This window comes from Pseudopipra pipra, chromosome 14, assembly GCF_036250125.1.
Source record: "Pseudopipra pipra isolate bDixPip1 chromosome 14, bDixPip1.hap1, whole genome shotgun sequence".
Taxonomy (NCBI): Eukaryota; Metazoa; Chordata; class Aves; order Passeriformes; family Pipridae; genus Pseudopipra; species Pseudopipra pipra.
In genome coordinates, this window is record NC_087562.1 from 8,207,944 (window position 1) to 8,234,524 (window position 26,581).

General features: G+C 50.2%; 1 protein-coding gene across 4 annotated transcripts in view; it reads left to right on the plus strand.

Annotated features, from left to right (window-relative positions):
- Positions 1 to 26,581, plus strand: part of ACSF3 (acyl-CoA synthetase family member 3) — a 57,410-nt gene that overhangs the window by 1,265 nt on the left and 29,564 nt on the right. For 3 of the 4 annotated variants that reach the window (XM_064671074.1, XM_064671076.1, XM_064671075.1), the window contains exons 2-6: positions 1,648 to 2,370; positions 3,743 to 3,898; positions 13,532 to 13,686; positions 14,155 to 14,300; positions 20,061 to 20,173. In XM_064671074.1, coding sequence (XP_064527144.1) covers positions 1,648 to 2,370; positions 3,743 to 3,898; positions 13,532 to 13,686; positions 14,155 to 14,300; positions 20,061 to 20,173 — 1,293 coding nt within the window. Of the gene's footprint in view, positions 1 to 1,647; positions 2,371 to 2,424; positions 2,733 to 3,742; positions 3,899 to 13,531; positions 13,687 to 14,154; positions 14,301 to 20,060; positions 20,174 to 26,581 lie in introns of those variants that run through there. The other variant, XM_064671078.1, reaches the window with a different exon arrangement.

Below are 26,581 nucleotides of genomic sequence, written 5' to 3' on the forward strand. Positions count from 1 at the left end.
CCATCTCTGTGCTGCCGTGATCTTCCCATGGGCCCTGGTGACAAACTTTGTTTCCAGGTGTGCTGTGCCAGACTTTGTAGTCCCAGTTATCCCTGGGGAATGGGAGGGGAAAGAAAACACCCCCTGGATTTACTTCCCCCTGAGTGTCTGTAAGTCTGCACACGTAGACAAGCCCAGTTCTCTGAAGTCCCTAATGCCCAGGCCTGGCTGAAGGTGCTGCTGTTTATTGCTCCATTAAATCTAGACTCATAGGAATGGGATAATGGGATTTTTTGGAAGGAGCTGTTGTGAAGGAGCAACAGACACCTGCTCTGGAGCCATACAGGGAACAGGGAGAATGCTGAGAGCAGGATCCTGGGAGACCACTGCTTCCAGTTAATGTCCCAGGTTCGGTTTAAGTTACGAAATGTGTTGGCTCTTTATCTTTTAGTCTCTGCAGAGCAATGGAAAGATGTCACACGAATTTGGTCATGACCTGCTTTGTTTTTTTCCATCCTGGTGGCAAATGTCAGGGGTTCACACAGTCACCCCACTCTGGGTTTGAAGCCTCTCTGCTCCCCCAGATGTTTCCGCAGTAAATCACAAGTTTGTTTTGCAGAAGCAGAAATTGAGGTCAATATGCAAAAGAAAATATGAGCAGAGCCAATGTCTGGGTGGAGAAACGCTCCGAAGGTGGAGGGGAGAGACTGCGGGGTTGCAGAAAAACAAACACTTGAGCTGGGTAAAGCCCTGCTCAGCAATTCCCTGGGGAGCTGCCAGCCTAGATCCCTTTTGTTTCAGCTCCTCCCCACAGTGGGGAGCTGAGCTGGGAGGCTGTTTGAGCCGAGCTGCTCCACTAATAGGCATTTATCAAAAAAATTGTAGGAAATCAAGTTGTGATTGCTGGTGCCAAGGAAGTGTCACGGACACTCTCAGAGAGTGAGGACTTGTCATCCTTTGGCTGTTTCCTCTTGTCATGGAATCTCTCTGGGGATATTTTGGTGGTAATTGGATTCTGTGCAGTAAATCCCTCTCTCTCCTGCCACAGGCCTGTTCTCTCCTCTTTGCTCCCCATTGCTGAGGGCTCTATGGAGAGGGTGCTGCTTCCTGCTGAGTTCCCAGATAGAGCTCTAGGCTGTGCAGAGGGAGTTAGGATTCTTCATGGAATCATGGAATGGTTTGGGTTGGAAGGGACTGAGGGGATACCTCAGAAAAATATTAGGAAAAAATTCTTCCCTGTGAGGGTGGTGAGGCCGTGGCACAGGTTGCCCAGAGAAGCTGTGGCTACCCCATCCCTGGGAGTGTTCAAGGTCAGGTTGGACAGGGCTTGGAGCAACCTGGGCTACTGGAAGGTGTCCCTGCCAATGGCAGGAGTGGGACTGGATGAGCTTTAAGATCCTTCCCAAACCATTTCATGATTCTATGAAAACTAGGTCATAATTTAAGTTAGCTGGTTTTTACGGGTGTGGAGGCTGTGCAGGGAAGGGTCTCAGGCTCCTGTTTCATCCAGGCACTGCCCAGCGTGCCAGGGATATGACAGCCTGAAGTGGGGACATCAATAATACAGTGGATGTTATTCAGATGAAGGCTGCCACTTCTCCTTGGTGGGAATAACCCCCTGGGTAATCTCTGCACATACTTATCTGCTCCTGTAATTGCTTTCTGCAGAATCACTCCAAAACAAGTGGTGCTGGCGGGATGCTGCTCTCCCTGCTCTTCCCTCGGCTGAGCCGGCCCCTCTGGAGCCGTGTCCGGGACCTGTCCTGCTCCAGATGGGGGTGGAAGAGGGCTGGCTGTCCCCACAGGGGTCTGCAAACAGCCTGGGCCACCTGCAGCAGTAACGTCACCCCTGTCTTCACCAGGGCTTTGGCTTTTCGTGACAAAATTGCCATCATTGACCAAAACAGGGAGCACACGTACAGAGACCTGCTCAGCCAGAGCCTGCACTTATCCCAGGAGATCTGTAGAGTTCTGGAGTGCTCCAGCAGGGACTTGAAGGAAGAGAGGATCTCATTTTTGTGTCCCAATGATGCCTCGTACGTGGTGGCCCAGTGGGCCTCGTGGATGAGCGGGGGCATAGCGGTGCCCCTGTACAGGAAACACCCCGTGCCAGAGCTGGAGTACGTGATCCAGGATTCCCAGAGCGCTCTGGTTATCGCAGCTGAGGAATACGTGGGGAAAATAGCCCCTATTGCTGAGAAACTGGGAATCCCAATGCTGCCGCTTCCCAAGTCCCGTAGTGATGGATCCACAGGCCATACAGCTGTGGAAGAGGGTCCCTTGACAGCCTGCTCCTCGTGGAAAGACAGAGGAGCCATGATCATCTACACCAGCGGGACAACGGGGCGACCCAAGGGTGTCCTCAGCACCCATGAGAACGTGCAGGCTGTGGTGAGTGCTGCTCCCCCTCCAAAGTCTTGGATTTTGGAGTTGCAAACACACCTTCCCACTATCAAATTCCTGCAGGGAGCTATGAGGCTGTAACTCAGAAATCCTCAGCACTTGGAAAGTGAACAGCCAGCAGCGTTTGAGGCTCTAAACCTTGGTCTGGTGGTGTTGCTGCAGCTGCATCCCAGGGCAGGTGGACTCTCCTCCCTACTTTCCTGGAAAGCAGAAGGGATGAGACTTGTGGCAAAAAACCTGATTTCTTTGCAGTTTGCTTTTCTACGCTGTGACTAGGAAAGAATCTTTTCTCCTGACTGGAATGTATCTTAGCCCAGCCCAGTGCTGTGTGAAGCCTGTGCATTATTCAGGTCTGTATCCCCAAGGCAAAAAATCCATTAGCTCTCAGAGCCAAAAGGAATTAAAAGTTTGAATGAGCCTGCTGACTACATCACCACTTGGTTATCAGTGCCTGCAACTGCTAGACTCCTGCCATTAGGGAAAAAGGGCAGGGAATACAGCAGGCCTTAGGGATACCTCTGGGAGCTGACGTTGTTCTGGGCGCTCAGATACCATAGTGTCGGGCGTGGAATGAAAGCCTTGATGGATAGAGCCAGGGCTTGGCTATGTTGGGCAAAGAATCTCTTCCCTTACAAATATGCTGATCATTTGGGGGTGGCCTGAGCAGTTCCCATCCTTTGTGCTGTCCTCCAGAAAGCCTTAAAGCTGCTCCCTGCACTGTGGAAGAGGATTGTGAGGGACACGACCAAATTCCACTATTCAAATGCTTTTTTATTTTTGGGTGGCTGGAAATAAGTTTTCCAGTTGCCAGCACTGGGCTCTGAAGGGCATGGTCACCCCGAAACCTGATAATTATCCCTTCAGATAATTGTCTCTTCAGAGCAGAGTTTTTTGGAAGCTTGTTACATCAACATTTTTTACTAACATGAAACCTACTTTCTGCTTATCAGTGATTTTCTGGTCCTACTGTTTATCCCTTACAGATGCTAAAAGCCTGGTGTCATCAGTGTCCAAACAGTCAACAGAATTCTGGGAAAATTAGTTTTTTGATTACTATTGCTGCTAAGTCTGCATGTGTAGCAGCAGGCTGATATTTTTGTAGGCCCTGCTTAAAATCACTGTTGACTATTTCTCAGCAACAAGGAAGGGCTTTGCTGATATATAAAGATGCAAAAGGTGTTCCTCTTCTGTTCTGCTGTTGTGGTGGGAATTTTGCTCGTGCTGATCCTAAAGGAAAGATTCTGTGCCCAGGCAGGTCTGGGATTCCTGCCGGCAGCCATGCCCAGGGATTTGGGGTTTGGATACCTCAGGAGAATCCTTCCTCCTGCCCTAACACTGTGTTGTTTGTTTTGCTCTGCAGACCACAGGGCTGGTTGAAAAATGGGAGTGGAAGAAGGAGGATGTCATTCTGCACGTGCTGCCTTTGCATCATGTCCACGGGGTGATCAATAAGCTCCTGTGTCCTCTGTGGGTGGGAGCGACGTGCATCATGTTCCCGGAATTCAGCGCACAGATGGTGAGCCTGGAGGGATTGAGCCTTGCCTTTGAAATTCAGCAGCAGGACCCCGTGCATTGTAATTAGAGCAACTCTGGAAATAAGTTCTTTAAGAATTCCAGGCTCTTTAGCCACTGGCTGTGTGTGGTTCACAGCACTCAGTCCGGGGTAAATGCTATTCCAGAGGCTGCAGCTTGTTTAAGCGTGACGTACTTAACATTGCTCCTCCTCGTGGGGCTGGGGGTCTCTGACTGCTGGTGGGCCCTTCCACGGACCCTAACTCTGGGTGCAAATGCTCTTGGTGGGTTTTTAATTTTTTTAGTGCCAGGAAAGGTGGAAATGCTGGATTTTTCTCTTGGGTGCTGCTTGTAGCTGTGCTGCTTGTTGGCTTTTTTGATACCTTGCATTTCACAGAATCACAGAATCATTCAGGTTGGAAAAGATCTCCGAGATCGAGTCCAATCTGTGAGCAATCACCACCTTGGAACTAGACCAGAGCACTGAATGCCATATGCAGTTGTTTCTTGAACACCTTCAGGGATGGCGATTCCTTGGGCAGCCCACTCCAAATTTTTCCCTTCCAATCCTATATCCGTAGTGTTTTGTATGACATTACATGACAGAACACAGCCTTTAGAGTTTCTTGCAGCTCAGGTAAGAGAAATACTGGTTCTCCTCACTTGCATGGAAACATTGCTCTTCCTCTGTGGAGAAACAAGTGTTAACAGAGCTGTTGGTTTGGACTCAGTGATATGAGAGAGAGTCTGCAAATCCAGACCTTCTCGCAGCTTTTAGGAAAGGTGGCAGGAGGGAAACCTTACCTGAATGATGCATTTATAATGTCGTTTTGTAGCTGAGCCAGGAAACACCAGTCCCAGTGTTCTGCTTCTCCTTTGTTCTGTGCAGCAGTGGCAGGTAAACGATGTAAAGAGAGGATGAAAAGGGACTAGAAACAGGGCAAGCAGCAGGAAGATGGAAAAAGTTCTACAGTTCCCAGCTCCTGGGGTCCAGCACCATTCATCCACATCTCCCAGTGTCGTGGATGGTGTCTGCAGTGTCACTGTTAAGGGATAATTGGGTTTTCAGGTGCTGCTGCCTCCTCGTAGCAGAAGGGAGATGTGTGGTGTCACTGCAGAATTCCGTGGGAAAGTGAAAGGAGCCTGTCAAGCCTGTGCTGTGTAATTAAACAGGCTTTTCTACCTGTTTGTGTTTGTCCATACACTTGTCACACTGGAAGGACAAAGTGCACAGTTGTGGGATACACCTGGAAGCCTCTGGCAGTGCTGCTGCCACGTGAGGGTGAGCCCTGCCTCCAATCTGAATGATGGCAGGACCGGGGAAGTTCTTCAGTGCTTATTTCTGCTTCTCAGAGAAGCAACGACAGAAAATGGGCACTTCCTTCCTCGTGTCAAGATGGCTCTGACACCTAAACACTGATCCTTTGGGGTGGAACAGCTCCAGAATCCCTGAGGGGCAGCTCTGCACTCTAATTTCAAGAGTAAATTGGTAGGATGCTGCAACAGAAGGCAGCAGGAAGGTCCCCTGGCAGCTGTAACCAGTGCTCTCTCCTTGATGGATGCTGCCAAATTGTCCTCCCCTGACCTGAGGGTGTGACCCCAAAAGCTTGGGGTGCGGCAGGCGTCTGCTGGAGCTGGGAGCGTGGCCAGTATTGGGAGGCAGAGCCGGTGCTGGGATCCTGGAACCAAAGCCTCTGGAGGGCGCGTTGCTCCACGTCCTGTGCCACCGGTGATTGATGGTCCCTCGTCCCCTGGTGTTTTTCTCTGCTCTGCAAATCAATGAGCTGACGTTGAGGGATGGGTTCAGGATGGGGGAGCGGGACACCCCTCCTGCCTTCCCTGATCCAAGCTCTCCCCAGACATGTCCAAGGGCACGCGGGGACAGCGCCGGAGGCAGCCGCTTGACCCTGGAGTTTGAACTTGGGCAGGGAGATTGGGGTGCTGTTCTGGGGCCTCTCAGGTGCACTGGGGCTCTGAAGGACGTCATTTGCTTTTCTATTTTTTGTATTCCCTTTATTTTTCCGAGGGCCTCCCCTGGGAGCTGCAAGTGGTTTGATCGACACTACAAAGCGAGCACAGGAGGGTAAATAAGGCTTTCTTGTGGAGTTTAATGCAAGCTGCCTTTCAGTTCCACTCTATTTTCACCAGCTGTTTACAAAATGCCCTTTGCTACTGAAATCAGCTTTCAGCAAAGCAGCAGTGGAGGATTTTGCCAAAGGAGCCCAAGTTTTGCCGTGTGCTTTTTTTCCTTCGCTGCACCTTGAGAAAGCAGCCAATTATAGTGTGATATAAAGAAACTCGACTGGCAGCTAAAACACTTGACAGGCTGATCAAAACAAGGCGAGGAACTTACTCTCAACCTGCTGCAGACATATTTAGCCTTGAGTGATACTGGCAAAGGTTCAAGAGAAACCGCAGCAGCACGCCCGATGTGTGTTTGGTTTCTAATCACTAACACTTCATTATACAAAATAAATACTTTATTATTACAGTGTTTATTAAATTACATAATTTGCGGCATGCCTCATAGTCGTGGATGCAGATGGCAGTCTGGGTTTGGTGGTGGGAATAATGCTCTTTTTTTTTTTTTTCCTGAGAAGACAGTTCCAGCCCCAGACCAAGGCTTGCTTGTCGTTCCCTGCCATGCAGTGTTAGGAGGTGGCAGCTTTCAGACCTTTCCGTCTGTTTTTGGGAGCTGGCCAAGGAAAGGTGAAAAATCAGGACTGTGGAGTAGCCCCAGTGTCCTGACCAACATCCTCTCCCTCACTAAAGCAGCATCTGATGTCTGTGGCTGCACACAAGCTACTGCTGAGGCCATGAGGACTTGTTAAATTGTACTGAGGTGCCTCAAGCGTGAAAGTTGCTGCATAAAATCAGATTCTTTTTATTAAATGAGGACATCCATTACTCTGCACCAGCTACTGTACATGTTATAATTCACTTTATAGCACCATCTGTTAAGACTGTCTTGCTTAAGCTTTTTGTAGCATCTTTTTATTGCAAGTTATTAGAAAATATGTCTGCATCTATTAATCATTTATTAATAAAGGGTTTATAAATGGACCCTTACTTTCCAGAATTAGTCGACTTGTACGTGACATGCAAAGTCCTCTGGTGCTTGTACTCCATGGGGTGGAGTGTCTTTACAGGGAGCCCTTCTCTGCCTGGGGGCCGTGGGAGCAGCATCCACTGTGCCTGTCTGTGCTTCTGGGCTTGGAAATGGCAGGGATGGTTGAGAGGGAGAGTTTTCAGCACTGCTGTGGGCATAGAGCAGGCAGGAGAACAGCAGTGAGCCTGGCAGTGTGTTCCTCCCAGCAGCTGTGTGGGGCACAGCTGGCTGTGATATAATTATTTTAGTGTTTTTCAAGGGTGAGAACTGGGAGGGCAGAAACCTCCTCTGGAGCCAAAGCAAGCTGCAGCCTCAGCATCCCTACACGATCCTCCCACCATAACCTGCTTCCAAGCTGAGTTTACTTCTCCAGCTGTGCTGTTCCTGTTTGCATTCCTCAGCTGCTGCTGACCCTATCCCAGGTGCCAGCTTTTTGCTTGTGCGGGAGGAGACATTTAAAAGATTTTTATGCAGGTTTTGTGCAGTCTGGTGGCCAGAGGAGAAGAGAGTAATGCTTTCATTAAGGGAGAACTGCAAAGTGAGCCTTCTCCTACTGGGCAGCAGAGAAAGCCTGTGACCAAGTGCTTTTTGGAGGCTTCTGGGCTTGCACCAAGCACTCACTAGAGCATCCATTTCCAGGGGCTCCCTTCCTGCAGCAGTTCAGGCTGCTGAGGCTGAGCACTCCCTGTGTGGTGACTGTAGCTCCATGGAAATGTCAGTGAGTCTGGAGAGATGGAGTGAGGAGAAGCTGTGTGTCCTCCATGCAGCTGCTCTTGCTGTGACAGCCACATGTTGACATCCCCATTCCAGACCAGGACCTGACTGTGCCAGGTACCCTATAGACAGGACCATTTTGAAGCAAGTCATGAGGTCAGTGTCTGCTTTGCAGACAGCAGTTCAGCCTCTGCTGATGCTTTTGGCCGAAGAGGATCCATTTTGAGTTTGAACAACAGGAGCAGCTTATCTTTGCCTTGGACCATCCCTGCTCTTGCCTTAAGGGAAAGATGTTCTAATAGGAAAAGGCTCCCTGTCAGCTTTGCATTGATAAACACAAGATCAGATTCCAGGAGGTCTTCCAGTCTTTTGTGCCGAGTGGGAAATAAAAGTATTCAAAAACCTGAAAGAAAAAGCTTGCTCTGATGAGTGATGGGAGAAGCTTATGGAAATCTCCACTCCAGTGACCCAGTTGTGGCGTGTGCTGCCCGCTCGGCTCTGCCGGGCAGGTTTCAAGCTGTGATGTTCTGCCTGTGCAGTGACAGCCCTGGCTGTGCCCTGAAAACCCTTCCATGATAAATATGCCAAGATGCAGATTTACTACCCTACAGTTGCAAAGAGCTGCTGTTTTGGTGCCAGCCTCACTGCGTGTGTGACTTAAGGTGCCTCCGAGGATCAAACCCTCTAAAAACCATGCCCTGTTTTACAATGTCGCATGCAAAGCCATCAAAATCATCTTAATTAGACCCTTCTTTCTAGGGAACTAGGACTGCTGAGTGCCCAAAGGTGGTGTGTGATTTGGGACAAGCTTGCCCTGACATGCTGTGGGTGTGCTGTCACCTGTGGCACCTTTTCCCGGTGGTGGGAGGGAGCTGCAGACCCAGCACTCGTTGAGGTTGTGTGTGAGGTGTCGCTCCAGGGTCGCTGCTGCATCTTATGTGGTCACAGCCCTGACTTCCCAAAGGCCAGGAGAGCCTGTGCTACGTCTGGGAGCAAACTTTGTCCTTGGCTCTGCTGTTATCTGTGTGAGCCAGGCTGGGCTGATTCTTTATACCTTGGCTGGGCTGCATGGGGAGATCCAGGGCTTGGCAGCTCTGGTTGCCTCTGGGAAGGAGAAGCGTGTACCACACTGAGCCTCTCCCCTGGATCTGTCACTTCTGCAAACATCACTCTGGGCAGCTCTTTTAGTTTATTTTTAAAAGAAAAGCAAATCCAAGCACAGGCGTCTGAGCTCCAATAACCAAATGTGCTGGGGATCGTGGCTCCCATCCAATTTCAGCTGGAGAAAGGCTGGAAGTCTTTTCATCCATTAATGGGAGGCTTCAGAGGAGTAATTTTATTTCAGACTCAAAGAGGAGTTGGTGGAGGGAGGAGCAGGTCACTAGTGAATGGATTATGTTTGATCACTTCTCACAGACCTGGCTTTAAAAAGTTAGAGGTTTTCTTCCCATCTCCCCAGATCTGCCGTCTGTCCTCAGCATCTGTTCCTAAGTAATGGCTTTTGATGTGTGTGGGGAAATACAAAAAATGGAACCAGAGCCTGTCATATTTACTTATATTTCCAGGTCCCAGGGAAAGCACTTGCTCCTTTCTGTATGCCTCCAGCATAGGAAGGGTTTAAAAGCTTCAGCCTGGAATGCAGAGGGGCCATCAAACTGCGCTGATGAATAAATGATTAAAACCAGAGTCACGCAGAGCGTGAACAGTTTGGGGTTATAACAAACATGAGACAAAGCCACCGAGGGCCCAATTTCCCTTTGAAGAGAAGAGTGTTTCTCTCTTTCTGCATATTGCTCGTGAAGTGTCGGCTGCTCAGTCCTTGGGAGTGAGCAGAGCTCCCCTTGGTGCTCTCTCATCTCATGTCATGCCCGTGTGCTTTTTGGGGATAAATTGCTGTCGAATTTGTGAGCGTGGTCCTGCCGTCCCTTTGCTGCTGCTGTTGAGTTACAGGAGCTTCCCACCCTCGATGTTTGGCACAGGATCTCCCCAAATGAGCAGCTGCTTTGGCTACAGCCTTGTTGTGCCTGTTGCTCTCACAGACACTCTGGAAAACACGGTCAACCCTCTTCCTTGCTGATGCTTCCCACATGGCAGTAGTCAGTGTAAAACACAGACCCATCTCCCTGAGCAAAAAGGAAGTAAAGGGATGAGTTAACCTTGCATTAGGGGGATTGTTACTTTTGAAAAGGTTGAGAAAAATTCAATAACAACTGAAAATGGTACAATAATTTTATAGGAGAGAGGAGCTGTTGTGTCTGTCAATAGAGGCAACAGCACATTATCCATTTGTGGGCTGATGGAAAAATCCATGCTGGTATTTGCTTCCTTTTCGGCTCACAGTTCTTCTGATTTTGGGAATCTTGTATCAGGGAAAATCTTACATGATTTAGGATGCAAATGATTTTTCCACCTTCTCTTCTTTTTTTGCATGAGAAGATGCCCAGGTGTTGGTGAGTTTGTTGTTTCTTCCTAGCTCATGTCTTTGCATGTCTCCCTCTGTAAAAGGAAATAATGATTGCCTTTTCTCCTCTGTGCTCACATCTCTTCCTTCAGATGATCTTAGCGGGTCTGGGGACTGGTTGAGAAGGTTGCTCTGTGGAATGACCATCCCTTGGAGCAGCTTGTATGTTCCTTCACCCTCATTCACCATCTGCATGCTGGGAAAAATACGTGGGAAAAATCTTCCAGCTGTGTCTCGCTGTGGCTGGTTTGTACCCACTGGTGTCATTTTCTCCTTTTTTTTCCATGTAGTGATGGCAAAATCCCACTGGCCAGACCATGATATGCTTTTGAGCAGTAGGAAGGGGGGAAAATCAGGAATGTCATGCTGACAGGAAGGCTCTTGGGAACATTAGGTCTCCCATTTCTCTGCTGGCACAAGCAACCCTGTCCTGTAAGCATTTGCTGCTGTTATTCCTGATGGGAAGCTGTTCCCACTCTTGCTTCTTGCAGTGAGAAACTTTTTGTTTCTAGCCCTTGGTTATCTTAAAAGGAATCTTGATCCTGAGCATATTCCATTGGAAGGCTGCTGCTTCCCTTGGTGCAGAACCCAGCAGCCCTGGCATGAGGTGCCACGTTTTCCTCCTGAATCCAGGGCTTTTAAAAGCATTTGGAGGCCTGAGGTGTCAGGTGAGCAAAATAAAACAGAATGATGGGCTGCCAATGTCCATTCCACAGGGAATTGATGTGGTGTCAGTGACACGTGGGAGAACAGAGGGGGAGATGGATTGTGCTGCTCCAAGCCTGATGCTGTCGGAGGATGCCGGGTGTTGGAAGGACAAAGTGGCCTCTTGCTACAAGCCTGTCCAAGCCCCGGAATTGATTGATTAGTCCCAGGTAAAGAGGCTTTCCCAGATTCTTCTCTCAGAGCGTGAAGTTAAAGTTATAACCCAGGAATAGCTGTTCCAGCTGGCTGGGCAGTGACGAGCCCTCTGGCCAGCTCAGGCTCTGTGGAGTGTTTAGAGCTGCCAGCTTTGTACCACAGCTCGGGGCTTAGTCCTGTTAAACACATGGGAAGGATCCAGATTTGGCTGAGTGGGAGCAGAGCAGGTGGGGAGTTTGGCTGTCAGCAGATCACCCCGGCAGCTGGTGGCACAAATCCAAAGGCAGCTGCTTATCCTCAGGAAGGGGCTGTTGCTGGGGCAAGTCAGACTGACATGGAAAAAGCTGCTCCTGTGGCTGGAGTGGCAGGAGAAGGGTTTTATCTAGAGCAGGAGTTCAGCAGGCACAGCGGGACAGGGAATTCTGGGGTGCAAGAGAGACTTGCTCTGTTTAGAGTGACAGTGTTGTTTTTTTTCAAATCCAAAATCATATGCTGCTGCATGGCCAGACTGGAAATCTCCCTGTGTTCCCCACAGCTGCTCAGGACTTGGGAAGACAAAAAAAATCACCCAGCAAGGATTGAACAACCCTGAGCATCTGTCTCCCTTCGATCCCTTCAACACAGTCCTGATCCCTGCTTGCCATGACATGTCTTTCCCTGCCCACAGCAATGGCTCTCGGGAACACCAGGCTGAGGAGAGCAGGTCCATTCAGCCCTGGCTTTGGAGATTGCAACCCTTCTCCATTCTGCTGCCTTGAATGGGAAAAATATTGGGAGGCTAAAGAGAAAAAGAGGATGGGAGGCGTATGATAGGGATTAGATCCTTCTGAATGCAATTTTGCATATTCCAGCTTGGGTTTTGGGGATCATGCTGGTAGGTGGGGTTTCTGCAGGGAGTGAAATATCCCCTCTCTGAACATATCACCCATCAGTCCAGGAAGTCACATTCCAACTCTGCCTTCCTTGATGTCCAGGGGATCTTGCAGTGCTCGTGTCCCACCTCCCGAGGTGTCCAGGGGATTTCCACCTTATGCATTCCTCTCTCCCCATTGCACCTCTAAGCTGGGAGGCAGCATGAACTCTCTCCTGTCGGATGGGACAGAGCCTTTGTGGATGTGTCCTGCTCTATTAAGAATAACACCGTGGTGGTGGTGAGTTTTTTTTAGGAGCTGATTGTTCTGGAGCAGTGGAGTGCAAGACATGGGGGGAGGCGGTGCCAGTGCAGCCAAGTAGAAAGTAATGAAATGGAGCCTGAGCGAGCAGGATGGAGGGGAAGGGGCAGAGTGACAGCATGAAGGAGAATCTGTGGTTCACCTTCAATCAATCCCTGCCTTGCCGGGGTTCTCGCAGGCGCCCATGTGCAGCTGAGCGTGCGCGGGCAGGAGCGGAGGCAGCGCCCTGTCAGGAGCTGTTAGGAAATACATTTGTCACCAGCGGGGCAGGGACCGGAGCGAGGGGAAGGAGGAGGCCGTCAGTGGGGCCTCTGATTTATTGATGGCTTTGGATCGCTCCTGTCTTGGGAAGAGCTCGCCTAGGGGGATGAGTGGCAAGGTGTGGAAGGAGTGGGCCCAAGTGTGGTATTTGTGGCTCCTGCGCCTTGTTAACTGCTCCCGGGGGCTGCTCATCCCAGAGAGGGTCTTCATCCACATCCCAGCAGAGCTGGATGGTGGAATTTGCCCCCATTAATAGTTCCCACAGGTTAGCAGGAGTTGCAGCTGAAAAACTTCTGTCCCATAGGGACCTGGTTTAGTGGTGAACATGGTGGTGCTGGGTTAACAGTTGGACTTAATGATCTAAGAGGTCCTTTCCAACCTTACTGATTCTATGACTGTTCCTCTCGGGAAGAGTTTCATTGGTGTATTGGCCCTCCTGGCCAGCTGCTTTCTCCTGCTGCCACTGGTTTACCTGTGGATTCTGGTGGCTCCTCTGAGCTCGCTGAGGACATGTCTCTCTGCACCCACTCAGCAGCAGATGACTATTTTCATGGAGTCTCACTCCCAGTTCCAGTGTGTGATCTTCCTCTTCCAGACTCTGCCGTCTGTCTTCAAAGCTTTTCTCCCTCAGAAGTTTGAGTCCCTGGGCTCCTACCTGTGTACTGTGTTCTTCAAACGTGGCTTAGTGTCTTTCCAAAGAAGAGCTCCCATGCTTTGGAAAGCTGATGGCTTTGTGTAGCCTTTGGAGAACTGTGCATGATAAGGGAATTAACTGGTTCTGCCACAAGCTTTTGTCTTCAAGAGCAAATTCTTGGCTGTAATGTGACAGCACTAAAAATGCCATTTCCATCATCTTGTGAGTGTGACAGTGGGTAGGTGATCCACTGGTGAGATAAGAGATGAACATTGTGCTTTGGGCAATAAGGGCATGATGAAGGTTGGGAACTTGTTCTGGACATGGATGAGGTGCACGCAACAGGCTTCCAGCTGTTTGTACTTCCCAGAAATCTTAGATAACACAGGTGCATTTTTATCCATGTAGGTTCCCTTCCTTTCTAGGTTTGGAAGAGGCTGCTGAGCTCCGAAGCTCCCCGTATCAGTGTCTTCATGGCAGTGCCCACCATCTATGCCAAGCTGATGGAATATTACGACAAGCATTTCTCCCAGCCACAAGTCCAGGATTTCGTGCGGGCCTTTTGCCAGGAGAACATCAGGTGGGAGAGCAATGCCCCTGTGGGCAGGGGCTGCTGGTGCCTGGGTATCCCTACCATGGATCCTCCAGGTTTTCCTTTTAACACCAGCTCTTTCAGTGCTGGTTGTTGTGCCTTAGTGTCTCTTTGACAGGAACAAGGGTGACATTATTTAATTATGAGCCACTCTTGCATGGTAAAGCCAGAAGGGGCTCGTTATCTGTGTCACCATGTGTAACACATGGCTGAGGACTTTGTCCTGCAGCCCATGCTTGTATTCCAGGACCTGTTTTAGGAGACTGTCCTGTCTTAACTTAAACCCCGTATCAGACAGAGCATGTGAGGAACATCTTTGATACCGGTTAAAAGGCTTTGGGGTTTCTGTCTTAAGGTTTTACATAGGAGCAGACTTTATGTGACCCTGTTAGGCTGCAAATTCCCTGAAGCAAAGGTAATCTTGGATACTCTCTTACCTGGGCTTTCCTTGTGCAGGTTAATGGTGTCAGGCTCAGCAGCTCTGCCAGTGCCTGTCCTGGAGAAGTGGAAGAGCATCACTGGGCACACCTTGCTGGAGAGGTATGGGATGACTGAGATTGGGATGGCGCTTTCTAACCCTTTGCATGGAGTCCGTGTCCCAGGTAGGAGTCTCCAGAGGGTGCCCACTCACTGTTTGGAGGTGTGTACTGGGAAGTGGTCGTGGGTTTTCTCTGCACAGAGTCTATACATGAGTGAGGAGCAGGCTACAAGGATGCTGGTGGGGGAATTGGCCTTGGGAAGCCAGGACATGGATGTGTGGGAAGTGGCTGATTGTTCCTTGGGATCAAAGCTGTGTGTGCAGAGCTCACAGTGGTGCCCACTGGCCTGAGCAGCCAGGTTGGCAGAGTCCATATTGATGCTTTATTACTTCCAAAATCATAGTGAATTGAAGCACTGGGACTGTTTCTTCAGCTCCCACTCCCTGGAGCTGTATTTCTGTGTGGTGTCACACAGGATTCTCCACACAGCAGTGCTTGTCCAACCCATCAGTGCTGAACACTTAAAATAGGATGTCTGCTCACTCTTATTTTAGAGCCTGTTTCTTACCTCTTAAGGAATTAGAACTGTCACACTTCGGTGTACTCTCTGGTCCTGTTCTCTCCTTGTCCTCCCCCCCTTCTCTTAGCTACACTTTATGACTCCTCTTGATATCTGTACTTCATGTAACCTAGAAATAAATTGATCTGAACGTTACAAATATAAAATGCCCCCACCCTCCCCTGGTTGGAGCATGGCCATCTGTGTGCTGAGCACCCACCCCGTGCCACCTGCCTCCCCACACGCTGTCTGTGCAGACATGGCACCATATGCAGCCTTTTGGGGGGCGTGGGGGGCTGTCCTGGGTGTCACAGCTTCCCACAGCACCTCAATCCCATGGGATGCAGAAACTGGACCTCGCAGGATTCACACAGGAAAAGGGGAAGCTGCAACTCCCCCTCACTGACTCCTCAACCCAAGAACAGCTTGAAATACAAACTCTGTTTTACTTTTGCAGAGTAACTCGCATTCCCTCACTCCATCTCAGGCAGTTTTCCCTCACTCCAGAAGCCCCATCCCTTCAGGCAGGAAGGGAAGCAGGCAGGGAAACAAGATTCCCACCTGCATTAGCTTGGACTGTGAGCCCTGCACTGCAGAGTGGCGGTGCAGAGATCATTCCAGTGTCCCTGTGGCCTGGTTATATTTGCTTTTTATTGATCTTCAGGAGGGGAAATGAGTGGAGGCTCTAGAAATTTCCCAGGAGACTAAAAAAAACAGGAAATAAGACTGGCAAGACAGAAGTTGGCACCCAGATGGGCAGCTCCTGCCCCAGAGCTGGGTGGCTGTGTTCCTGAGACATCATCCCTGAGGATATTGGGGTCTGCAGGGGACCTGGGGTTAAATCCTCTCATGCAGCCAGAGCAGAGGGGCTGGGGACTGTTACTCCAGCCCCATGCAGGGGCTCCTGTGGCCCCAAGAGGAAAGAGAAGCATCTCGTAAAGGTGTGGATCAGCAAGAGACCGTACAGAGAGGAGGCTATAATTGAATAGGCTTGATTAATTTATTTCAGGCAGTGTCAGCTGGGAAGCAGATGGGTGAAGCTGAGGCATAATTTACTGGAGCTGTGAAAAAGCTTTTGATCTAGTGCCCTGTTAGAGGCTGGGCTGGGAGGTCACCATGTACCACAGAGCATCCAAGTCAAATGTGATGATAGGCTGGGAACAGGGGACATTTGTCAGAGGATTTCTCCTGGAGTGGAAGCAGCACATGCCCTTCTCTACTGCTTTGACCTGTTGGAGAGGGTCCAGAGGAGACCACCAAGATAATTAGAGGGATGGTGCATCTCTCCTATGAGGAAAGGCTGAGAGAATTGGAATTGTTCAGCCTGGAGAACAGAAGCTTTGGCATCTAATTGTGGCCTTCCAGTGCCTGAAGGGAGCATCAAGGAACATGGAGAGAGACTATTTACAAGGGTCTGGAGTGACAGGACGAGGAGGAATAGCTTCAAACTGAAAGACAGTAGGTTTAGATTAGATATTGGGAAAAATTTCTTCCCTGTGAGGGTGGAGAGGCCCTGGCACAGGTTGTCCAGAGAAGCTGTTGGACAGAGCTTGGAGCAACCTGGGATAGTGGAAGGTGTCCGTGCCCATGGCAGGGAGTGGAATTAGATGATCTTTAAGGTCCCTCCCAGCCCAACCCATTCTATGATTCTTGAGCCTCTGAGCAGAGATTCTGGGGCTTCCCTTGCCCGCTTCCACCTGCTTGGTGTGGCTGGGGAAGGGTCAAGTCCTCAGACCCTGCTCATCCTGCTGATGTCCCCGCTGGTGTCACTAGCAGCATGGCACTTCTCTCCACCCACAGCACAGGTCTGAAGGGGCATGAAGGAGAATGTGGGGGCTTTAATTTTCAGAAGAAACAAAGATGAAAGATTTGAAAGATAAATGTTTGCTTGTATATGGTTAAAACCCTGCTTAAAATGCCTCTGTTTTCACCAGCTCTCATTCTAATCCCCCCTGGTGCTGTTACTGTGAAGGGAGATGAATAATTCATGGCCGGAGAATGCCTCACTGGGCCTAATCACCACTTTAATTGGAGGTTTAGATCAGAGGCAGCTAATAGCTCCTACAGCGGGGACTCCGTGTATTGTTGACAGTGAGATCGTTGAGTGCCTTATCGTTGGCCTGTTTCAATTCTCCCAGGACACCTCGGCACATAACAGCACCAAGGTACCCAGATACCGAAGGACACAGACCACGGGGCCAATTAAATTTATCTGGGAAGAGCTGACAACTTTTTTAAACAGAGGAGAACCGGTGAAAGAATAGTAGTGTCACTCCTTCCTGCCCGCAGCCCGGCTGGTGCCACCTGTGCCGACACTGCGGGCATGGTGCCAGCAGCTCCTAAAAGCCAGGAGCCTGCAAATTGGAGAGAGCTGGAGGGAGCAAGAGGGGAAGGAGCAGGGATTTCTCCCCAGTTTCCACTCAGGATTATGTCTAGGGACAAAAGGAAGCCAGTGCTAAGTGTTGACACCCTGCTGATCACTCCCGATTGTGGTCTGAAGCCAGGACATCCAATGCTGTTCCTTTAGGAATGGCTCAACCTTCTCTTGACCTGTTGGAGTTGGCACAGTGTGTATTTTGATGTGGTGCATGGGCCTGGGAGGCTCTAGTCATTGTTTTTACATGAATTTTATTAGTACTGTCAGGTTTGTGTAGTTCTAATCAATGATATGAGCTTTTCAGCCTTTACAGATGTTGAATTCCAAGTTTGTCATTTTTCCTAAATACCAGAAAACCTTTTCCAGACCCAATATAAGGAAGCAGCTCTCCACCAGGGACTTGTTTTACATGTAGATTTTTGCTTTAGCCAAGTAGGAAACAAATTGGTGGAGCTGTATTTGTAACTGTGATCTGAAAACACTGTGTGGGTAACACGTCGGTTCTCTGTGGCTTAGATTTGCCAGCACTGTGCTGAGCTTTGGTGTTTCCTTCTCAAAGACTGAGACTAGAAGTGGACACTAATCCTTGAGTCCTGCTGCCTATGAATCACTCCATGACATTTCCATGCTGAGGTCAGCAGCTTTCATCCTGGGAAGAAGGATCTTCCAAAGGAAGGCATCCAGCTGATCTTGATTTGAAAAATTCCAAGTCTGTGAGAGCCCATGGCAATTCCTTCTCTGGTTTATGCTCCCTCCATGAGCTTTCCAGGACAGACTTTGTGGTGTCTGCCCACTGTCGGGTGCCACGTTTTGTGAGCGGGTAGAAGTCTGTTCACCCAAGGCATTTTTCACCCTGGAGAAACCGTTCCCATAGAAGTCTAGAAGGCGGCTTCAACAAGCTTCCATGTAACACTGATTGTGTTTTCCATGACTTGTTGTCTGCTTTGAGGTCTCTTGGAGTCTCTCGTAGCAGGTTTTAAATACATATGGTGTGATTTTTGGGGCTAGCCTGTGCAGAACCAGGAGTTGGACTTGATGATCCTTGCAGGCCCCTTCCAACTCAAATATTCTGTGATTCTCTGATTCCATAAATACCTCAACGTGGCACCTCAGGGCACTTCTGGCTCATGGCTCCCTCTTCACCCTGCTGCAACCCTCTGTCTCAGGCTTTTGGCAGTGTCTGGCCAGGAGATGGGAGCAGCCCACGCAATGCTGGTGGTGAGAGAAGGAAGGACCTGGCTGTGTGTTGGCTGACCTGAATGCCGGAGGCAGTTCCGAGCAGAGCAGACATGGATCACAGAGCTGCCACGTCGCTTTCTGTTTATTTCTTGCCAGATTTGCTAATTGTTCGGGTAGTTTCACTGCAATAAAATCTCACTCCCTCATAGCCCATCTGCTCTTGGCTCATCCTGCAGGGATGCCATAAATCTGGGCTACGACGACATATCTATTTCCATGGCAACTGACCAGTGTAGCAAACAGAATCATGATGTCACGGATAGCAGATCTCCAGGGCTTGAAGAGGAGAATGAGACCAGGATAAGGAAAGTGTCACTTGAACCCAAATGCCTGAAATAGAGGTGACAAGGGGAAGACAGCACTGAGCTCCAGGTCCTGCACACACTCCTGTAGGGACTTCTCAAGGTGAAGCTGATCCTGGCAGACTTGGAAAGCACCAACTGGAGAAAAATTGATCATCTTCAGGGAGAAAAATTGATCATCTCTTCAAATAAAAAGCACACTTACCAGTTCTAGAATCATAGAATCCCAGAATGGTTTAGGTACCACCATCCAGTACCACCCCCTGCCATGGGCAAGGACAACTTCCACTAGACCAGGTTGCTCCAAGTCCCATCCAACCCTTGAACAATTGCAGGGATGGGACAGCCACAACTTCTCTAGGCAACCTGTGCCAGGGCCTCACCACCCTCACAGGGTAGAATTTCTTCCCACTATCCCATCTAACCCTGCCCTCCTTCAGCTTAAGGCCATTCCCCCTTTTCCTGTCACTCTGTGCCCTTGTGAAAAGTCCTTCTCGAATTTTCCAGTCCTTGTGAGCCAGAGATTTCTCTGAGCTGTTGTCCCTCTCCCTGCTCACAGGGGATGAAGGTCACAGGCCTCATTTTGCCACAAGAGCCGTCTTGTGCCGCTGAGATGCCGAGCGAGCCCTGCTGAGCCAGCAGATGCCCACAGCTCCTGGTTGCTGCTGAGCCCATCAGACAGGTCACAGGAACAAAGCTGCCCTTTCTGCTGAGCTTTCAGGTGCTCCCCAGGAAGAGCAAGCACTAAACCAGGGGGTGGGAATGCTGCAGGTTGGTCACAGAACCATCTTGGAGCTCAATAGCTGACACTGTGTCAGCTTCCCTGGCTTTGAAAATTGAAACCTGTGGAAAAATGGTATGGTTTTGATCCCTGCTTTTCTCCTGTGATGTTTTCTATACAGTGTATTGATGTCTCCTAAAACTGAGATAATCCCTTGCAATTCTCACACTGTTAAGCCTTTGCCTCCCCTGTCAGGTTCAGACTGTAGAGGAGCCACCGGAGTAATCACTGTGCTCTTTCTTTTCACAGCTTTGTGTAGGTTTCATGGTGCTTTGTAAAAAAAAAAAAAAAAAGAAACAGCTTCATTACTGAGCTACGAAGCTGTGCTGAAGTCTTCAAAGACTGGCCAAGAGAGACTGTTCAGGGCTGGAGACACATTTGTTTTCTGAGGCATTTCCAGCACTGCCTACTCAGCGAACAACAGCATATTGCACCATTGTGACATTTGCATGCAGACACACGACGTGATCGAAGCCTTCCTGAAGGGTAACCCCCTGCTAGGAAGTTCTTTAGTGCCAGCACAGTCTGCAGATGCCATTGATAGACGAGCAGCTGCTCTTTCGCATCCTTGATTTTGTGATTTCCCAGAGGCTGTCCACTGTTCCCACCTTGTTTCCCTCTGTAGGTTCCGTGGGCACCCCTCTCCCAGGGGTGGAAGTGCGCATTGCCACTGAGACCTTGAAGAATGGGGCTCGTTCCTACACTGTCCATGCTCAGGGGGATGAGAACAGCACACAGGTAGTACTCAGCCATGTTTGCTTCACTTTGAAAAGGTCTGCACTCTGAAAAGGTCTTCACTCATGAAAAGTTCTCTCTTTCCCAGTCCTCTGAAACCTCGAGGACTGAGGCTTCCACTGCTGTAATTCCCAGGGAGTCAATTATGCTATTTAAAGGTTTTTGTATTCTTTTTCTGGGTTACTGTAGCCATGGTACTTTATGGACTGAACAAGTGCTGACCACTGAATCATAGAATCATGGAATGGTTTGGGTTGGGAGGGACCTTTCAAGGTTGTCTGGTTCCACCCCCTTGCCATGAGCAGGGACACCTTCCACTAGACCAGGTTGCTCCAAGCCCCATCCAACCTGGCCTTGAACACTTCCAGGGATGGGGCAGCCACAGCTTCTCTGGACAACCTATTCCTGTCCCTCACCACCCTCCCAGGGAAGAATTTCTTCCAAATATCTATCTCTTTCAGTGAGAAGACCTGGTCTAGTGGGATGTCCCTGCCTGTGGAATGAGATGAGCTTTAAGGTCCCTCCCAGTCCAAACCATTCTGCAATTATGTGATTGGTGGCCTTGGGGATTGCATTCATTTTGAAACAGCACTGGGGGAAACCCATCAGGTTTCCATGAAAATCCAGCTCCGTGCTGAGCTCCAGCTGCCACATGATGTCTGCACCTGCAGTTCTGGTATCAGAAGCTGGATATCTGGGATGGGGATGCATGATCTGCCCCCATCCTAAATATCTGACTGCAGAAACAGCCCAACCCAGGGCTGGTCCAGGCTGTCCTGCTGCCTCAGCCCTTTCTCTTACCACACAAATAGCTGAACAAGGTCTGCATTCCTGCCACATTCCCTCATTGTGGGTGCAGGTCGTGTCGCTCCGTCAGATCAATCCCCAGGTGATGTCCGGGCTCGGCTGAGCAGATAAATGTGTGTGTGAGAGAAAATACAGCCGTGTGGCTGTGTGGGTGGGAGACAGGCAGGCGTGAGATTCAACCTGAAATACGTGGCTTCACTCATTCCTCTGGGGAAATTGCTTCTCATCCAGCCACCTACATGCCAAGGGTTTGAAAGGAGCTCCCAGCCTATGCAGGGTGTACAGAGACACTACTGGGGTAAGCACTGATGAAAGGCTCAAGAAAACCTTTTATTCTCTAAGTTCTCTGTGCTAGCAGGTGGAGGAACCAGCAGGACCACAGGCAGCCCCGTGGGTGTGTTGTGCTCGGGCTGGGGCAGGTTGTGTTCCATGTTCTGATGCTGTATGAGCACTGGGTCCCACCCCAGACATGTAAAACTAGCCCGGGGGAAGGATGAGAGGGGCCACTCTGGCCAGGGATTATGGCTTTTATTAAAAAAAAGGTTTTCTGCTCTTTCCTCTGTGTCACTGCTGTGGTGTGGCTGAGCAGTGGACAAAGCAGGAGACTCACCACATCCTATTTTTGTCACTTCCCTGGATGGGTGTTATGTTTCACAGGTTTGTCCCCTCATCCCAGAGTTAGCTCTTGGCCTTTTTTTTTCCACTTGTGTGGAACTGAGACATGAAATATAACATGTCCCTTTTAATAATGATCCTATAATGCTTTTTGTCCCCTAAGGGATCTCTGGGCTCTTTACAGATTAGGTCTCAGACACGAGAATACCCAGAGTGCAGCTACTTCCAGGATGAAATGTGGATGTTGTTCTACTGAATTATGAGAGGAAAAAAAATGGTTATGTTATTTTTCTGCTCAATACTCCTTCCCCTTCCTTCTCATTGCATTGAGTGACCAGAGAAGGGGAGCCCAGCTGACCTTTGTCTGATGCTGGAAGCCCGTCATCCCCTCAGGCCTTCAGAGAGCTGAGATTCACATAACTCTTCTCTTTTCTCTGGCTTCAGGCTGCTGGAGTTTATTTTTGGGACAGAGGAATTGCCCTTTTATCCCAACCATTTCTCACATACACCCTACACTCCCCAGTGTAGGTGACTGAGGTCCATACCCATGTCTCACACTGGTCCCAGGAGTTCCCAGCAGCTTCCGGGAGCTCCCACCAGCTCTGGTGTTGGCTCCCCGCCCCTTGCTGATGGTTTACTTTCCATCAAGGTTTCCTTTGGGGATATTTTGAACATTGTGGTGAATTCTCAAGTCATCAGTCAGGGAGGGTTTGGGGAGGTGGTAGTTTGCCTCTGGGTGTTGGCTAGTGGGTTGGTTCCTCTCTGAAAAGCTGTCCTCATCTCACCCACCATTCCCCTTGTCCCAGCTTAACTGGGAGTTTCTTCAGGCTGAAGGGAGAAAAATGGTCCCATCTGTTTCAGGCCACCCTAGGAGACAGTGGCTGGCTGGGTACCTCCAGGACATCCACAACATTTCCAGAAGGAGAGCCAGCTGCCTCTGTCCCTGGGATTGTCACAAGGTGGGAAAAACAGTCACTGTTCCCAGTGTGTCTTGGCACAGGCGGATGTGTGGAGATGTCAGAAGTTTGGGTTTTATATGCCCTGGGCATGCAGTGTTACTTTCCATGGCGTGGCCAGGCAGGCAGGCAGGTGGTGACACCCCTCTGCTCCCAGGGAGGCTATAATTCCACTGCCTCACACCTGAGGTCCCGGGCAGAGCCTCACCTGCTGCCTGTCCCTGCCCCGAGACGCGGCTGCTGGCACTGTGTGTGCATCATGCTTGGTTAATAATTCATGTCAGCAGAGAGTACGTCAGTGGAATTTATTTAAAACAAGGAGGATCTGACAGTCCGAGTGCTCGTCACGCTCCACCAGTCAAAGGCCTGACTTTGTTTAAATGAGCTCCTCCACAGCGGAGGGGATGTCCCTGTGATGGGAGGATCCAGTTTGTGTCACCCTGCCTGTGCCACTGGATAACCCGCTGGCCTTTTCCTTGCGTATTATGAGAAGGATAAACAAATCCTTCCTCACTCCCTTGCAGGAAGGCTCTGAGCCTTATGGAGTGTTGGTTGAGGGCTGGGAGGTCCACGGTGTGGACCTGGCAAAGGCAGAGAGGTCCTGGTGGGAGGGCTGGTGGTGGAACTGGTGAGAGTTGGAAATGGCTGGAGGTGAGTCAGGGGAGGTTTAGATTGGATATTCCCTCAGAGGGTGGTCAGGCACTGAACAGGCTCCCCAGGGCCACAGCACCAAACCTGTCTGAGCTCAAGAAGTATTTGGACAACGCTCTCAGGCACAGAGTGGGATTGTTGGGATGTCTTGCACAGGGCCAGGAGTTGGACTTGAGTTGGTCCCTTCCAACTCAGGGAATTCTGTGATTCTGTGAGGGTGAACACTGTGGGGCTGATCCAGTGGGATGCTGAGCACCCCGGTAGGAGTTGGGCTCCAAGCCATCTCTTCCCACCAGGCTCCTGTGAGCAGGTGATCTCCGTACTGGGGGTGAGGCACATTGTCAGGGCAATCTGTGAGGCGTTCACACCTCAGCTGTGCCATGCAGACCCTCCTGACTGTGAGCAGAGCGCGCCTGCCTTTGCCAAGGGAATTGTTTGTGGAGCCTCGCGAGGTCACCGCCTTCCCCGCTTGTGTTGGGCTCGGGTTCCTGCCTTCTGCTCCCACGACAACAGACTCTCTTCGAGCTGTTTTTTCCCCACTAACACAGTCTCTCCCATTAGACTGGGGCGTTGAGCCCTTTCCTTTCGCGCCATCACCCTTTGGACATGTGAGATCCAAACAGGAGTGCGGTGGTGCTGGGGAAGGTGTGTGGGTGGCAGGAGCAGGGAGGTGGGGAGTGTTTCTGCTCTGCCATCCGGGAACTGCCTGAGCTGGCAGCAGGGGACTGCTGTAATTTGCAAAGCTGGTTCCTGGCACACCCTGAAGATCAATAATCTACTTAGCTGAAAGTTTGCTGGATCTCTGTTCTTCCCTTCATTTTCTCCCATGCCTTGATTAGAGTGCTGGATTCCTTTCACATGCATGCTCCAGCCCCTCAGTCTCCTCACATCTCATGAGCCCTGTGCTCCGTTGCATCCCAGTTCAGGTTTTCAACTGGATGTTTCTGCACCTTGAGCTGCGAGCTGGTTTCCCAAGCTACACATGGATCGGGCTGTCGACCATGCCCAGACTGAGGCTGCTCTCCAGCTGGATGAGATCCCCTCACTGTTCTGTCTGTTCCAGCCAAGGATGCACAGCAGCCTGGGGACACCTGTGACAGGACAGCGTGGGCAGGAGGTGACAGTCGCATTGGACTCACAGTGCCTACCCTGACAGTGTCCCTACCTCCTCCCTGTGCAGGAGCGTGGGGACACAGAGCCTGATCCCCTGGGAATGCTGAGAGAAGTGCTGGGAGAAGTGCTTCTCCTCTAACACATCCCTGGGGAGCAGAGGTGTTGAAGCAGATGTCAGGAACAGCAACTTTGCCTGTTTTGAGTCATCCCAGATCTTGCTCCTGGAGCCACTTGCATCCAAAGTAGCTCCTAAACTTTTCACCTACCCTAAGCAACTCCCTGTTGAGTCTGTCAGACCATTTAGGCTCAATAATCCTTACCCACAGCTCTGACTGTTTTTTCCCCTGTTTTTTTTTTCCCCTTATTTTTTGGAGCTTTTCCCGTGGCTCTGATGCCCAGGAAAGGGTTACAGCTCTCCAGTGCTGAACGTTTGAGTTTGCTTTGTTCAGTGCAATGCATATTTCATACGCTCAGCTTCCCAGCTGGCAGAGGCCTGGAAACCCTGCAAGCTGTCGGGTATTGTCTCTCTCCTTCTTTAGTTGTTTGTTTGTTGGATTTTTTTGGGTTGTCATTTTTGTTGGATTTCTTTTTTTTTTTTTTTTAATCTCTTCCAAATTGCTCACTCGCACGAAAGCCAAACCCCAGCCCCTGACAATGGGGGTCTCTCAGTAGATAAATGGTTTCACAGCTGTATCCAGCACAGGGCTGTAGCCAGGGCTTTTATGGTGAGTGATTTCCTTGTGACCAGGCTGCGAAGGGAGCTGTGGGGACGGATGGGTTGCAGGCGCTGGCAGCAGGAGGACGCTGTGCCATGGGCTTTGCTTCCCCCTCCAAAGGTTGTAATTATCTCGTTGTTTATCCATATGCAAGCTGTCGTCCTGGACAGAACGGCTCGGCTGTGGCCATCGCTCCCGAAAGCCACCAGCATTCCCGGGCCCCTCCTTCCGTGCCCCCTGTGTCTCTGCCATCTGCTCCCAGCTTGCTGCTGGTTGGCAGCGCTTCGGCAGAGCTGCGGGCGCTGGGGGCAGCTGGCACTGTCACGGTGGTTGTGACTGGAGGTCTTGGCATTGATGTCCCTGTGGAGCGGACCAGGAGCGACTCCACCTTGCTTATGTTCATCCGAGACCTCTGGAGAACCGTGGGGAGGTGCTCGGTCACCACTGAGCTGCCGGGACTGTCTTGGAGGCTTCCTCCAAGGACTGGGCACCCCATGGCTGCTGCCCATGGGTGGTGTGGATTTGGGTACTTGACACCTCTCTGGGGCAGGTCCCATTTGGAGGTGCTGTTGTACATGCATCTCTGTGGGATTTCTCCTCATCCATCCAGGTAGTCTGAAACAGCTGGTGCGATTGTACAAAGCTCTTTTCCTGTATATAGCTCCTGAGAATGGAGATAAGCACATGCCAGCTGTGCCTGGCATTCCTGAAAATGGCCAGGGATGGACATGCTGGTGGGGATGTGACTGCCTGGCCAAGGGAATCCTGTCTGGCTGTCCCAGAGGAACAACCAAAGGAACACCTGCTTTTTCCTTTCCTATCCTGATCAGGCTTCAGCCTAAACCAGTTTGTTCTTTGTCCTCGGTGCTCCTACACTTCCGTAACATCTCTCCTCCAGTTTTTCACCTGTTCTCTTGTCCCTGCTGCATCTCATCCTCATATTCTGGTATCTTGATGGTGGACCTTACCTCCAGCATCCCAATTCTATCTCCCATGAGCAGCTTGCCCTCAGCCCCTGATCAGGTAGTGTGGGGAATGCGTTGTTGAAGGCAGCCTGGGTTAGATCTGCTGATTTTCTTCTATCTGCAACTCCAGGCCTGAGGGTTTCTGGCACAATCCACCTTTGGTAAACTCATGCTGCATTTTTTCCCATTTTCCATTTGCCTCTGCTTCTTCCAAAACCTCTTTCCAAAGCCCTCGCAGTGCTGGACACTGCACTTGTGTATGTTCCAGTTATCATTTTTGTTTCCCCATATTCCTCTCATCTTCTCAGAAGCCTGTTTTGTGTCCTGCCCGACTAATTCAAGTTTCTCCACTTGGTTGCCCAGGCTGCTTTTGTTACTGTATAAACATTTTAGCTGCTTCTCATTGATCACATCCAGTTCCTTGGTCAACTCAGTCAGTAATTCCATTCTCAGATGTATTTATATCTCCTTCCTTCTTTCTCTCTGCCCTCTGATTATTTTTGCTTAATATGTGGCCATAGCTCTATTTTATTTCTTCCTGGTAATAAAAGTGGAGGCAGAGATTACTTTAGCATCATGTCCCCTTAT